Source organism: Terrapene carolina, unplaced genomic scaffold (assembly GCF_002925995.2).
Source record: "Terrapene carolina triunguis isolate 2854851 unplaced genomic scaffold, T_m_triunguis-2.0 Scaffold96, whole genome shotgun sequence".
Taxonomy (NCBI): domain Eukaryota; kingdom Metazoa; phylum Chordata; order Testudines; family Emydidae; genus Terrapene; species Terrapene triunguis.
Window position 1 is genome coordinate 59372726 of NW_020664447.1, and position 15316 is coordinate 59388041.

The 15316-nt window shown below is 46.1% G+C and overlaps 2 protein-coding genes across 5 annotated transcripts in view; one reads left to right on the forward strand and one right to left on the reverse strand.

The window, feature by feature from the left end:
• Nucleotides 1-7632, reverse strand: part of FBXO33 (F-box protein 33) — a 28907-nt gene extending 21275 nt beyond the window's left edge. Inside the window, exon 1 of the mRNA XM_024195961.2 lies at nt 7148-7632. Coding sequence (XP_024051729.1) covers nt 7148-7632 — 485 coding nt within the window. The remainder of the gene's footprint in view (nt 1-7147) is intronic.
• A 333-nt stretch (nt 7633-7965) lies between these two features.
• ZNF410 (zinc finger protein 410) overlaps nt 7966-15316 on the forward strand; it is a 30028-nt gene continuing 22677 nt past the window's right edge. For 2 of the 4 annotated variants that reach the window (XM_024195956.2, XM_024195960.2), the window contains exon 1: nt 14110-14190. The gene's annotated coding sequence lies outside the window, so the exon portion shown is untranslated. Of the gene's footprint in view, nt 8150-14109; nt 14191-14505; nt 14783-15316 lie in introns of those variants that run through there. The other 2 variants (XM_024195957.3, XM_024195959.2) reach the window with 2 other exon arrangements.

A 15316-nucleotide genomic window follows, 5' to 3' on the forward strand; every position in this document is an offset into this window, starting at 1 on the left:
CCTACAGCTGGAGTGCAGCTGGGACTGTACAGCTTCCTCCCCCTGAACACTGATGAGGTCCAGCAACTCGCCATTGCTCCATGCTGGGGCTCGCTTGGCATGTGGAGGCATGGTCACCTGGAAAGTTTCGCTGATAGCACTCCACACCACGCCGGGCTGAGCAAACAGGAAGGGGATTTTTAAAATTCCCGGGGAATGTAAAGGGTTGGTCACATGGTTGGTTACCTGAGGCCAGGGCAGTAGAGTTTGAACTGATGACCAGAGTGGCTAGAACAGGCATTGTGGGATACTGCCGAATAATTCTGGAGGCCATTCACAGCGCATTGGGCGGCCACACTGGCACCGCAGCAGCAGCGCAATACTCGCTATTCCTCTTGGAGAGGTGGAGTACATGCAGCGCTGCAACCACGGAGATACAGAGCTGCAAATGCCTTGCCAGTGTGGACGGGGAGTGAGTTACAGCGCTGGGGGAGCCTTTACAGCGCTGTAACTCGCAAGTGTAGCCAAGGCCTAAGAGCATAGATATTCTGATGACTCATGGAAAGTTTCCCCATACCTGCTACTTACTTAGAATCTTTGTTTTAAGAGATGATCTATTCCTGTTGCTCATTCCCCCATCAGAAGTCATAATCCTCTGTGACCCTCACAATTTGTTGCGCTAGATATTGTTACAAAACAGGATTTTGACTTCTGGTCAAAAATAATCAGCAGGAGTAGAACTGTTATCAGAACACCAAGATCCTTTTTAATGCCCATGTACTCAGTAATAAAGAATGAAGAAACTCTTTTCTAAATACAGTACAAGTTTTGTATTAGCAGACTGTCATTCATAATATTAAATTTGCAGTAATTCTGGATCTGTATGCCTTTAATATCAAACACAAGATCTATAAGATGGCCCTCTGAAATGTAAGTGATTTCCAGCAGCAAGACTGTCAGTATATTTTATGTCATTTGTTAGCAACTGTTAGTAATAGCAATTCATTAAATCCTTCCAGTCTGTGAGAATTAGCGAAGTTCTACATAGAATTTTTTCCAAAGTTTCCCATAATCATCTGCTTTAACATCAGATTTGTTTAAGTCTTCGGCTTTGTTTTGTACAGTGAATGGATAATTTAGCTAGTGGAAGAAGTGTACATCATCATCCAGTAGCCAACAGAGCATCAAAATTCTTCATTATTTTTAGTTTTACAGGCTGACATTTGTCTTGCCTCAGGTTCTTTGGTATACATCCTCAAAGAACCATACAGTCATCTAAAAGATTTTTTTTGCACTTGAAAGTTTTTTGAAAGTTATATTAAACAGTACAGTAATGCAAAGAGTAAGTTTGATTTATAAGACCACAATAAAGCATGATAGTTTACTTACCAAAATTGAGGTAGTTAGCGCTGTATTTTACAAAAACACTTACCCCACGATGGTAAGAAATCAGAGCTGCAGATTCTCTGGTTTCATTGCCAGAATGACATCCAAGAGGCATGAAAGAACCATCTGATTCTCAATCTTCACTCACTCCCTTTGGTGCCTTTGATATGACTGACACAGAAACTAGAACCTCTGCAACTTATTAAATGTATCTGTGGTATAGCAACGAGTAGAGCTGCTTTCCAAACAGTTGACTTGGGTTCAGTTACCCCACCAACAGAGAAATGTGGCTTTTGCCTGAAGGTATACTGGACTGAATGCACCCAATCTCGTCTTATCTCAGAAGCTGATACTTGGATGGAAGACCAAATGGGCAGGACCAAGCATACATAGATCATCCTTGACTGGTGTCTGTCCAACCTAATCTTAAAAATCCCCAATGACAGGAATACCATAGCCTCCTTTGGAAGCCTATTCCAGTACTTCGAAAGTTTTTCCTTAATATCTAACATAAATCTCCTTGCTGCAGATTAAGCTGATTACTTCTTGTCCTACCTTCAGTAGATATGGAGAACAACTGATCATCATTATCTTTATTACAGCCCTTAACATATTTGAGGGCCTTTATCAGTTTTCTTTTCTCAAGACTAAACACACCCATTTTTTTTTCCCAACCTTTCCTCATACATCAGGTTTTCTAAATCTTTTAACTTTTTGTTGCGCTCCTCTTGACTCTCTCCCATTTGTCCACATCTTTCTTAAAGTATGGCACCAAAAACTGGACACAGTACTCAAGCTGAGGCCTCACCAGTGTCAAATAGAGCAGAACATTTATCTCCCATGTCTTATATACAACACTCTTATTAATACACTCTGGAATTGTATTAGCTTTTTTGCAACTGCATTACACTGTTGACTCACACTCAATTTGTGAGACACTATAACCTGCAGATGCATTTCCAGCAGTACTACCAAATAGACAGTTATTCTCCATTTTGTAGTTGTGCATTTGATTTCTCTCCTTCCTAACTGCAATACTTTTCACTTGTCTTTAATAAATTCATCTTGCTGATTTCAGACCAATTCTCCAATTAGTCAGGGTTGTTTTGAATTCTAATCCTGTCCTCCAAAGTGCTAGCAACTCCTCTCAGCTTGCTGTTATCTTCAAATTTTATAAGCATAATCTCTCTTCCATTATCCAAATCATTAATATATTGACTATTGCTGGACAAAGGACAGACCCCCTGAGAGACTCTACTAGATACATTCCCCCCCCCAGTCTGACAGTAAGCCATTAATAAGTATTCTGAGTACAGTTTTTCAACCAGTCTGCACCCACCTTATAATAATTTCATTTGGACTACATTTCCCTAGCTTGCTTATGAGAATGTCACGTGGGGCTGTGTCAAAAGACTTACTAAAAATGAAGATACATCATATCTACAGCTTTCCCCCATCCACTAGGCCAGTAACCCTGTCGAAGAATGATGTTAGACTGGTTTGGCATGACTATGGGTAAAAGCTAGTGATTTTCTACAGTAAAATACGAGAAGCAGAGTTCATTTCCTTAGCAACTCAGAACAAGAACTTGTTTGAGATTAGCTGTCTTCAGCAAATACAGATACTCTTAGGTATCTGGGGTTCTCAATTTGAATTTTTAGTGTCCAAATCATTTAAGACAACGCTATGAAGCTGTCCAGATCTTTTACATACCGTATTATTTCTGATTTATGTTCTAAATAGCTCTCAAGAACAATGCAGTTCATGAACAGACAAACCCACATGTGCACACAATTTGAGAACTCAAGCTTTTTAGCATGAAACTCAAACATGGTCATCGAGATAGAATAAAGGAGGAGCATGTATTATGCTCTGGGTATTTATGGTGGGAAGTATCTATGCGTTATACTATAGTTTCACTAACTGGCTCTACCAGAATAAGCACAATGTTTTTCATCTCCAATTATTTACATTCATTTAAGACCCATGTAGCTTAAAATATGCAATTTGGCTAACAGTCCATACACCATGAATTACAATAAGCTTTACTGCAGCACCTCTTATTTGTGATAGAAAATTTCAGATGGAATTCTGTTCTAGTTGAATGTTACCAAAGGAAAACTTGCCAATGCTGTGACATAGTTATGACCTGAATCTGAAGTTAGTCATTCACTATACCACTTCTACTGCATGTTTTTATATGGCGTGATTTGTTTGTGTATCTTGTATTTTGAATAGTGCATGACACTGCACACTTCAGAGGCTGAACTAAATTGCTGGAGTTAAATGTAAAAAGGATTCACAGGAGATTCTCCACAACAGGACACCTGATTCCGCCTTAGCAACAAGACAATGATTATTTTGCCAAGGGACCCTGGAGTGCCAAGGCATTTCTCCACCACAACTCATTTTAATTAAAAGGAGCTACATAAAATGGGGGCTTTTATTTTGGCTATATCAACATGTAGCACAGAGAAGCAAACATTTTACTGAAGAAATGTCTAAAGCATCCACCAATTTGAAAAGGATGCATGTAAAAAGTAGCTTGGCAAAGTAGTAGGGCAGATTTAGAATAGCAAAAGCTCCCTCCTAATATAAAAGCACTTGTTATAAAGTGTTTGGGGAATAGGGGATAGCAGCAGAGAGGTAGTGAATTTCAGTAATGATACACTGTAAATGATACACAGTATGGGAGTACTTTTCACTGGGCGACAGCACACTAGAAATCCACTCACATTTACATTGTTGCCAAGTCAGTCACACACTGTGTTTAAAAATTAGTCAACAAAATGTTAGTATTGTAGTGATGCAGAAATAAAGACTGTCTGGACTTTTTAAAAGAACTCCTGCACTATGGATTATAAATAGGGCCCTACCAAATTCACAGCCATGAAAAACACGTCACAGACCGTGAAATCTGGCCTTTTGTGTGCTTTTACCCTATACTACACAGATTTCATGGGGGAGACCAGCATTTCTCAAATTGGGGGTCCTGATGCAAAAGGGAGTTGCAGGGGATCACAAGGTTATTTTTTTAGGGGAAGGAGGGTTTCACGGTATTACCACACTTACTTCGGTGCTGCCTTCAGAGCTGGGTGGCCAGAGAGCAGCGGCTGTTGGCCAAGCACCCAGCTCCGAAGGCAACACCCTACCAGCAGCAGCGTAGAAGTAAGGGTGGTAATACCATACCATGCCATCCTTACTTCTGCACTGCTGCTGGCGGTGGCTCTGCCTTCAGAGCTGGGCTCCTGGCCAGCAGCCGCCACTCTCCAGCTGCTCAGCTCTGAAGGCAGCACTGCTGCCAGCAGCAGTGCAGAAGGAAGTGTAGCAGTGCCACAACCCTCCCTACAATAACTTTGCGACGCCCACCTTCCCCCTAACTCCTTTTTGGGTGACGACCCCTACAATTACAACACCGCGAAATTTCAGATTTAAATATCTAAAATCATTAAATTTATTATTTTTAAAATACTATGACAGTGAAATTGACCAAAATGGACTGTGAATTTGGTAGGGCCCTAATTATAAATACCGACCTTACAAAAAATATCAAGTTCAGACAGTAGTGTCTGCTGTACTCTCACACCTCAGACAGTTTGATAGATCAATACTGATACAGAAGTTTTCACTTATTGGCCGATGTATTTTCAAGTCAGCCAACAACAAGAACTAGTGAATAGTAAAGCTTGACAACAAAGAGTTATAGCAGCAGACACAGATGATTGAGACAGACAGCCCTAAACCGTTGACAAGTGGAAGAATAGAGTAAAACATGTACTAAAATATGAAGGTTAGGGTCCTCAGTTCAGAGCTGGAGCAGAACTGAGGTTTTCAGAAAGTAAGCTTTGTCAGTGAGATGTCTGAGTGTTATAACATAGGAAGTGTCTCTGAGCTAACTGCAGCAAAGTGGAGGTATTGAAAGGACGACATTTGGCAGGTGAAAAGTATGTACTCATTTAAAACCAAGGAGGGACTATATTCATTATTCTCTAGCTACAACTCAGAAAAAAAGCATGAAAAAACGCAAACAAAAAAGATTTCTCCCCAAAGCCATAGAAGCCCTAACATGTTTTGATTTTGTACATCATTGTATTCACTTTTCTGATAAGCTGATTTACCGTTTGTGGAAGACTATGATACCCAAGTTAACATTTACAGCTTTTTTATTGTGGAATGGTGGGGAGGTAAAGTTCTTAATTTCATCCTGATCACTGGATCCCTTTCCGACCATACCCTTGCCTAATATTGATAGGGAACCCTGAAGCATTTTAATGGGCCCTTGCTTTTCTGTCTTAATTGTTTATATGGGTACCAATATCATAGCGAGGTAAGGAAGTACTATTATCACCATTTTACAGAGAGAACTGAGCAACAAGTAGACTAAGAATCCAACATTATTCAGGAAGACTGTGGCAAAGCACAGAATTGTGGAAAAGCACAGAATTGAACCAAGGCCTCCCAAGTTCCAAACTAGCATCTTAACCACTGAACCATCCTCCTCTTTAACATCATCTCCCAAGATCAAAGACAATTAAAGGTCACTCATCATTAATAGTTTCTCTCTGACTAAATAGAAGATTCTATTAGAGATTAAATTGTTTCAGAAATTACTATCAGGCAACTGAGCTATTATGATAGTTAATATATTTTCCAATACCAAGGTTACATCACAGCTCAGTGGTGGGAGGAACAGCTTAAATTACCAAAAGTGTAACATGTACATTAGTGTTTTCATCACAACTTATCTATTGGGTCTGTCCATGCATGAATAAAGTATGAAGACACATTTGAAGTATTTTGAAAGAATGGAGTCTAGATATGCACCAGAATTCAAACTTATACTACTGATCCTCCCTACATTTGATTTCCATTTCTTTTTTCTTGACAAAAAGAATTCTTGTACAGCTCCAATTGTCCTTGCGTCTATCACAGGCCAGTGTAAATTGTCAGCTAATCAATTTCTATACCTTGTGTTATATTTATATTCCACAGCTAACATGATACAATGCAAAATATGTTTAAGTTATTTACATATTGTAACCCTAACAGTGTTTGATAAAGAACTCCAAAGACACTAATTTAACAAATTACTACTATATGTTTTACATATTATTTATGAAATACTCCAGAGTTTGCACTATAAGAAGTGATGGAAATTACATTTCACAGATACCAAATAAAGCTTAATTTGAGAGAGTTTCTTACATGCTGAATTGTTACATTTCATCAAAGCACAGTTGCTATGAATATGGAACGTGATGTGCGCATCAGCAATCAGTTTGCAGGTGCTTCACAATTTATCTTCATGAAGCATCAGCACATACAGTACGTGACCTATTCCTCATTGCGGCCTCCATTGTGCCCTTTATTTTAAAATATGCACAGGTGAAATCTAATTGGTTTCGAGGATTTGCTTGAATACACTTTCGGTAAGCAGTTTTACTAAACAAACTCTTTCCCCCAACCTTCCTTTTCTGTTTACAGAGCAAGAGGTTTCTACCAACACATCCCAGGAAGAAGGCCGTGGCCGGGCGGATGGGCTGGAGAAAGGCCCCGCCCGGAGGGGTCCCCAAGAAAGGGGCCGGGTAGGAGGGAATCCCCCCAGCGAAGGGGGGCAGGTGGCCGGGCTAGGGAAGGGGGCCGGGCCAGAGGAAATCCCCCCCAGGGTTATGGGTCTGGGTCCAAGCGGGCTGGAAGGAGTTGGGCCTGAGAGGTCTCCCCCCACGCGCGGATGGCTAACGCCAGGGAGCGGGCCAGGCTGGGCCGGAGGGCCCCGCAGTACCTGTTATTGCGGACGCTGCTCAACACGCACAGCACCAACTCCAGGTAGGTCCTCAGCAGGTCCAGCCAGCGGGGGCAGAGCAGCGTCTCCCCCTCGGCCGCCGCCCCCTCGCAGACCCCGCCGCCGCCGCCGGGGTAGTTGTCGGCGGCGAACTGGACGCGCAACTCCCGCACGAACCAGCCGCACTTGCGCATGAGGAAGTCGAGGCGCGGGCGCTCGGCGGGGGAGACGCGGAGGCTGAGGCGCAGCCGGGGCCACAGGGCCGGGTAGAAGAGGCACTCCCGCCAGTGCGAGCAGGCGGCCGAGGCCCGCAGCCGGTCCGGGCCCGCCAGGAACGAGAAGATGTGAACCACCAGCTCGCTGGGCAGGGAGCCGGCGCCCACCGCCTCCCCGCACACCGCCATGCCTGGCGCCGGCCCGAGCCCCGCTGCTGCAGCCCCAGGCCGCGGCCTCGCCTCCGCCTCCTGCGACAAAAACAACAACATCAATGACTAGGCGGAGGGGGCGGGGGCCGGCCGAGACTCGGCTACTGCCGGGGCAAACCACCGCGCCCGGCCGCGGGGGAGGATGGTGCTTACCACCGAGCTCGAGGGGGTGGGGAAGAATGGATCCTACCAATTAACTCGAAGAGGGGGTTGGCACCTCGTCTAGACCCAGCTCTGCGGATTGTGGATGCTACCACTGACCTAGGAATGGGGAGGAAGGAACCTACCACCTCTCTCAGAGTGGAAAATGGAACCTACCTCTAGACTGAGCTGTGGGGGAGGATGGAACATACCACCAAGCCCACCTGTGGGGAGGGGGACAGGTTAACTCCCTCCAGAATCAGGTCTTGAGGGGGAGAGATCATCAGACTTGCACAGTCCACTGTGGACCTGCACGCCAGCCAGAACAACCAGGGCTGATGGCATCACAGCAGGCATCGCAGTGAGATTCCCAGGTCTGGCTCGCTCAATCCTGCAAATCCATGAATATCTGGGGCAGCCCCACAGGCAATGCCAGGTAGGGTTAAGGTGTGAACTCCGTTGCGCATCGAAAGAAAGCATGGTGTGCTTGGGTGTCTTTGTTCATCCGGGAGACATGATGGAAGAGCATGCAATGTATGCTGCTTTTGAATGTAGTGAGTGACTGAAGGAAGGCCAGATATCTGTGAGGTTATGGCATTTTTCACAAAATTGAACCACTTTATGCTCAAGATTTGGTGCTGACAGAGCATATAGAATGCATCTAACTGGTCCAAGTCTACTTGTAAGAGGGTCCAGGTTTCTGACCCATGTAGCAATACAGGTGGAACACAGGTTTGTTAGATCCTAAAGTTTGTCTCAGTGCAGAGACATTTTTGTTCCCATAAGCAAGACATGGACTTCATGCAGGAAGTATTAAGACCAATTCATCTGAGGATATCAGGTTTACTACAACCATTTGAACTCTGCTTGCAGCCTAGTTAGGTGCTCGACCACACGTGCACCAGGGGTTCTAGTGGTCCAGCTCTGAAGTTGTGGACCTCAGACTTCTGCATGAGATGTTCAACCCCATAGTGTGGGAAGCATCTTGGAAACCTTGAAAGACAGGGCTGAAATTCTCTTGCTTCACAACAGGCAGGACAACACCATCGTCATAGTCTTGGTCAGTGAACACTTTTTGATCAACCTTGATTCTGATGTTTGGTGTGACAAGTCCTAATGTCCAGTCAAAAGCTTGACAGAACAGTGCTGGGGCAAGAATACATCCCTGCCACATATCTGAAGTTGTGTAGAAACATGGTGAAAGCTGTGAACCAACGCACACTCTTGCACCAGTACCGATGTGAAGATTGTGCACCAGATTTATCAGAACATCTGGGACGCCAACTCTCAGTGTGAGCCAAATTGCTGACCTGTCAGCCAAATAAGCTACTTTGATGTTGATGTATGCCACGAGAAGTGGGCCAGTAAATTCTCAGTGCAGCTCAGCCAGAAGCTGGAGGGTAAGGACAGCATTCACTGTCAACTGCCCAGCAGTGAAACCTGATTGCTGTGGATAATGTTGCCTTTTAAGAAGAGGCTGCATCCTACCAAGCAGAAAGTTAGCAAAGATCTTTCCAGAGATTGATAGCAATGAGATCAGTCTGTAATTGCAACACTCAGTGTAAGATCCTTTACCTTTGTACAGGGACACTATGATGCCATTTTTCCGTTCTGTTCGTAGTCTGCCTGATGCCCACACTTTTAAGAACAGTTGATGTGGGGTCAATGCTCACTTGTTCCAGCTTGGGTGGAATGCCATCAGGTCTAGCAGAGGGAGAAAGGGAATTATAAAGTCATAGAGTTCAGGGAGGTGAGTTGGTAAAGAACCTGTCATCACACCCATATTGGAGGGACGGGAACTACAATAGAACTCATAAAGGGGAATGGAATCTGTCTTCTGCATGAGGAACCTTATCTCTGACATTCTCTAACTTTTAGGTGCTAGACTTTACAGACTTACCATTCTTTTAACATAGCTTTTTATATCATTTACATATTTATATTGACCAATCACACTCAAAACTGAGTGTATCAAGTACTACTAGCTCCTCACTGATCCCAGAAACAGAACTTAAAATGTATCTCCTAACCATCTTTTTAATTCACACAATCGTCAATGGCATGCCAGGAGGGAAGAAGGAACTGTCAGTATTTGGCTGTTTGTCCGGAAATGTAGGTTGTGGAGGAGATGTGGCTGAGTCTCTTATTTTATCTGGATTGTAGGGGGAACCACCAGAGGGACAGATCTTCCTGTAGAAGAAATATGTCAGATATGGGACTCCCAATATAAATAATTAATGTCTCATTGGGTATTGGAGGTATTCCATGTATTCACAGGAAAGACTTGGAGCCCCATAAAATACTCAGCCAGGCACCAGCTCTTCACACTGTTCACAATGCAGATTCTCCTACCAGATGAGTTCTCAGTTCCCTAGCCAGTGAAGTGGTAGGCAGGTAGACAGCTCTGGAGCAGGATAAGAATGGATTCTCCCTCTAATTTTATCAGAAGGGAAACTGTGCTCCCACACACTCCCGCTTATTTTAATATCTGCTCAACAACTCTAGATTGCTGGGTTGATGTCAAGCCACAGGTCTTTGTAAGGTTACTAATTAATTGACCAAAATGTCAGTCTTGGTGTAATAGTATCTTGATGTAATAGTATCAAAGCAGAAAGCTTTATGAACTTGTTGGCTCAGCTCCTTTAGACTGCTTGGCTGATGTGAAGGCAAAGGTGTGTATGAGGTTACTGAGTGGGATGCTGGTTACTACTGTGTTGGCATGATGTCAAAGGATAGGCTGTTGCATGGCCACTTACTCAGCAACTCTAGTTTACTAAGATGATGTTACGTCTCAGGCTATTTAACTGAACACCTCCAGCTTGCTGGTCTGATGTAAAGGGGCAGGTCTCTGGGAGGTAAGGTCACTGTCTCAAAAGCTACTGTTTGATGGGCTAATGTCAAGGCTAGGACTTCTGTGATATGATGGGGCAGCATCTCTAGCTTTCTCCATGTCTGTCGAGGCACATTCCTTGGTGAGCTAACTGTCCCAGTCCCTCTAGCTGTCTAGTATATCAAGACAGAAGACTCTCTAAAGTTACTGACTCAGGATCTGTAACTTGCTGGTCTGATAAAGCACAGCTTTCTGAGAGCTCTCGGTTCTTGACATCAACCAGGAGGGTCACTGCCTCAGCTCCACTGATTGACTGGGCTGATTTTGGGTCAGAGGCTTCTGTGAGGGTTACTGACTTAGCAACTACAGATTGCTGGAATGATGACAGGTGAAAAGCTCTGTGAGGCCCTAGCTCAGTATATTTAGCTCAGTTGCTTGATGTTAGTGGACAGGCCTTTGTGAGGTTACTGATTCATTTCCTATAGCTCATTGATCTGGTGTCAAGATAGATTGTTTTTGCTGAGCCAGTGAATTCACACTTCTAGCATGTTGGTCTGATGTCAAGGCACAGGTTTTTTTTTTTTTTCATAGATTCATAGATTCTAGGACTGGAAGGGACCTCGAGAGGTCATCGAGTCCAGTCCCCTGCCCGCATGGCAGGACCAAATACTGTCTAGACCATCCCTGATAGACATTTATCTAACCTACTCTTAAATATCTCCAGAGATGGAGATTCCACAACCTCCCTAGGCAATTTATTCCAGTGTTTAACCACCCTGACAGTTAGGAACTTTTTCCTAATGTCCAACCTAGACCTCCCTTGCTGCAGTTTAAGCCCATTGCTTCTTGTTCTATCCTCAGAGGCTAAGGTGAACAAGTTTTCTCCCTCCTCCTTATGACACCCTTTTAGGTGTCCGCAAGATCACTAACATAGCATGTGAAGCTTGTTGATAAGGCTCAGCCTCTTTGAGATTGGTAGTTCTGCAGCTTTAGCATGCTGAGCTAGTGTCAAGGCTACAAGGGCCATTGTTTCATAAACTCTGTATTACTGGGCTAATGGCAATATGCACGTTTCTATGAAGTTTCATATTCAGTACCTCTAACTTGCTGGGCAAAAGCTAAGTTACGAGCCTTGGCAAGGTTATCTGCTCATCCACTCTAGCTTCGTAGGGCTGTGTGAAGACGTGCATTTTTGAGTTCACTGGCTCAATAACCCTAATTTGGTGAGCTGCTGTAAAACCACAGGTTTCTGTGATTTGCTCGCTGCAAGTACTGGCTCAGCACTAGTGGTGAAGGCAGATCAAAATAGGAATGGGAGCGCAACAATTTGTGGTTTCATGTGTATTAATATGTGGTGAAATGATATTCCATCATAAAAGATGATGTACTGTATGATGAGAGGAAGAATGGTCCAGTAGTTGGAGTACCAACCTGGGATTCAGGAGACCCAGTTTAAATTCTCTACCCTGCTGCAGTCTTCCTGTGACACCTTGGGCAGTTTCTAGTCTGTAAAACAGGGATAATAGTACTTCCCTACCTCCCAGCGGTGTGGTGAAGATTAATATATTAAAGACTGTGATGCATATCAAGTAGTAGCTGCTAAACACAAAAATGTATCCTACTGGAAGGGAGGGATAGTGGGAAGCAGCAGGCTTTCTCTGTCCAACAGAGGGGGAGTCCTCCACAGGGACAGATCTTCCTTTAGTAGAAAGGAGGCATACAGGAGACTTCCAGCTTGGACAGTTCTCCCATCAGGCACTGGTGCTAGTGGTATTACTATTCATTATTTGTATTACTGTAGTGCCTAGGAGCCCTATTCATAAACCAGGCCTTTGTGCTAGGCACTGTACAAACACAGAAAAAGACAGCCCCTTCCCCAAGGATCTTGCAATCTAAGTATAAGAGATAGCAAATGGATACAAACAGAATGGAGAGTACAAAGAAACAATGAGATAATATTGGTTACAGGCAGCAGTCACTGGTAGTGACAAGACTGCTTGGAGAAGTATAAACTTATGAACAAGGCACCAGCACTATTTTGGATGGCTTGAAGGGGAGCAAGTTGAGTAACAGGGAGAAGATTGCAAGCACAGAAGTGACAGACTGGGTGGGGGGTGGCAGAAGAGAAGAGACTAAGTTTTGGGTCCTTCGGTGTTTCTAGCGCGTGTGTTTATCATGAGTCTTGTGATATTGGGTGACTTTCTTAAAGCCTCTGCTTCTGGAGTCACGTGATTATATGAGAATCTCAGCTTTAATTTAAACAAAACAAACCACCCAACTCTGAGCCTCTGGCCCTCCTGGTTACAGAGAAAAACTGGAAGATGGGAGCTCTAAAGAACAATGTAAATAAAAGAACCCATCTTGTATTATTTGTTAGCAGCTCATGATTTTGGGGGCTGGGACTCATGACTGTTGTACACTGGAGCTGGCTGGGACACTGTCTGACAGGCTGGTGAAAGAGCGCCAGGACAGGTTTGGCAGCAGAGCTCCCGCAGAGCAGGCTGGGTGCAGGCAGCCCATTTCCCAGGCCATGTGGAGCAGGAGGGATCTGGGCTGGGCTTCCCGAACCAGGCTGAGAAGGTGGCCGCAGAACCTGGGCTGGCCCCAGGTAGGGTTGCCAGGTGTCCGGTTTTCAACCAGAATGCCCAGTGGAAAAGGGACTCTGGCATCTCCCATGAGCACTGTTGACCGGGCTGTTAAAAATCTGATCGGCAGCGCAGCGGGGCTAAGGCAAACTCCCTGCCAGCCCTGGCTTTGCATGGCTCCCAGAAGCGGCCAGCATATTCAGCTCATAGGCGCAGGGGTGGCCATGGGGGCACCACACACTGCTCTCACCCTGAGCGCTGGCTCTGCAGCTTCCCAACTAATGGGAGCTGTGGGGGTGAGGCCCATGGGCACGGGCAGTGTGCAGAGCCCCCTATAGCCCCTCTGGCTCCAATGCTGGCCATTTGGGAGCTGCCTAAGGTAAGCGCCACCTGGAACCCGAACCCCCTGCCCCAGTCCTGAGCCCTCTCCTAGAGCCTGCCCCCAAACTTCCTCCCAAAGCCCACACACCCTGCCAAACTCCAACCCCAGCCCAGAGCCCCCTCTGCACCCCAAACCCCTCATCCCTGGCCCCACCCCAGAGCCTGCACCCCCAGCCAGAATCCTCACCCCCTTTTGCACGCCAATCCCCTGCACTCCCAGCCCAGTGAAAATGAGCGAGCTACAGAGGGAGGGGGACTGGAATGAGCGGGAGCAGGGCCTGGGTGTTCGGTTTTCTGCAATCAGAAAATTGGCAACCCCAGAGTGGAGGGGCAGGGAGACCACGGCAGCGGCAGCAGGGTTAACGGCCCCACAGACACCGGCATTCTTGGTATAGGCAGCGCCACAGCCGCGCCTGGGGTGCGTTCCGGGTCACGGGGCGATGTGATTCCCGCGTAGGAGAGGGGCTGGCGCAGAGCCAGAGCTATGGGGCTCTAGGGCTCCATCCTCGGCTCCCCTTCTCCCGCCCAGCTGGAAACCGGAACCGGATGTGGTACCTCCCCCCCGGGTCATAGAATCGAAGCCTTAGCCTGCCTGGAAAATCGCCCACACCATAGAGCTGCGGAACGCCTTGGCATTTCCGGCTTGGGCTCGCGTCACATCCGTGCGGTTCTGAGATGCCGGTAAGAATTGTGGGGGGAGTTAGAAGGGGGTGGGGGGTTCCGAATTGGGGGGGGGGTTCACGCGGATCAATCCCTTTCCCGGGGCTCTGCTGCTCCCCCGAACCCGGGGGCTCGCGCGGGGCGGTGCTGGTCCCTCCCCTTTCTCGGGGGCTGGAGCCCTCCCCCGCGGGGCTGAAGCTGGGGGTTGGGGGCTCCGAGGGGAACACACCCGGCAGGCAGCCGCGCTGAGGGGGAGCCTGCCCCGATGGGGGCGGGGTGGGAGCGCGTGTGTGCCGCGAGCCCCCCATTCCCGCCCACACAGCTGTGCCTTTGGGTCGTGGGGCCTCCCTCGGTTCCGTCCGGCCTGGCCTCGGGCTCTCCCGGCCTGTCGCTGCCCACCTGTCTGTCTTCACGGCGTTGGCTTATTTCGCCCGCCAGCTGCTCTGGGCTGTGAGACTGGTTGTGGTGCTGGCGTGTGTAACACTGATGCCAGGAAGGGTCATAATGAAATCTCAGACAGCTTTGGAAGGGCTGCAGAGCGGCAGTAGGGACCCGGGCTTCTTCGCTCCAGTAACTTAACCAGTGCAACTTGGTTGGTCTCTGCATCCCTTAGGTAGTAGCTTATTTCACTGGGTGTGATTGCCACTGACCAATGAATGACTCAGCCAAGTCTGCAGTTTGAAAGGCAAAGGGGATCTTAGAACATGAACAAAGTACCAGGAGCCCCCTTGAAGCTGTAATTCCTGTTTTTATTTAGTATGATTATTTACTTATTAAGTTCAGAGTGGGCTTGTCACTGTACAGTTAGTACAAGACATGGCCTCTGCCCCTAGAGCATCTTACATCTGGACAGACAGCCCATGGGGAGTCCTGCGGGAGGGCTCTATCATAATTTCTGTGCTGATCCAACCTAGAATGAGAACTTGTGTTTTTTCAGACCATTATGTTTTTAAGACTTACAGGAAGCTGTAATATTGATGGAGCAGGAGAACTGGAGATAATATTTTCTTGCTGATTCCTGTCACTAGTATCTGAGCACTTTCCAGAAATGGGAACAAAAATATATCTAGCTTCCTTCCTAATCTGTAGAAAAAATAGCATGATTAATTTATAGGTGCAGTGTGTATGAGAACTGAGGTGAAATTAA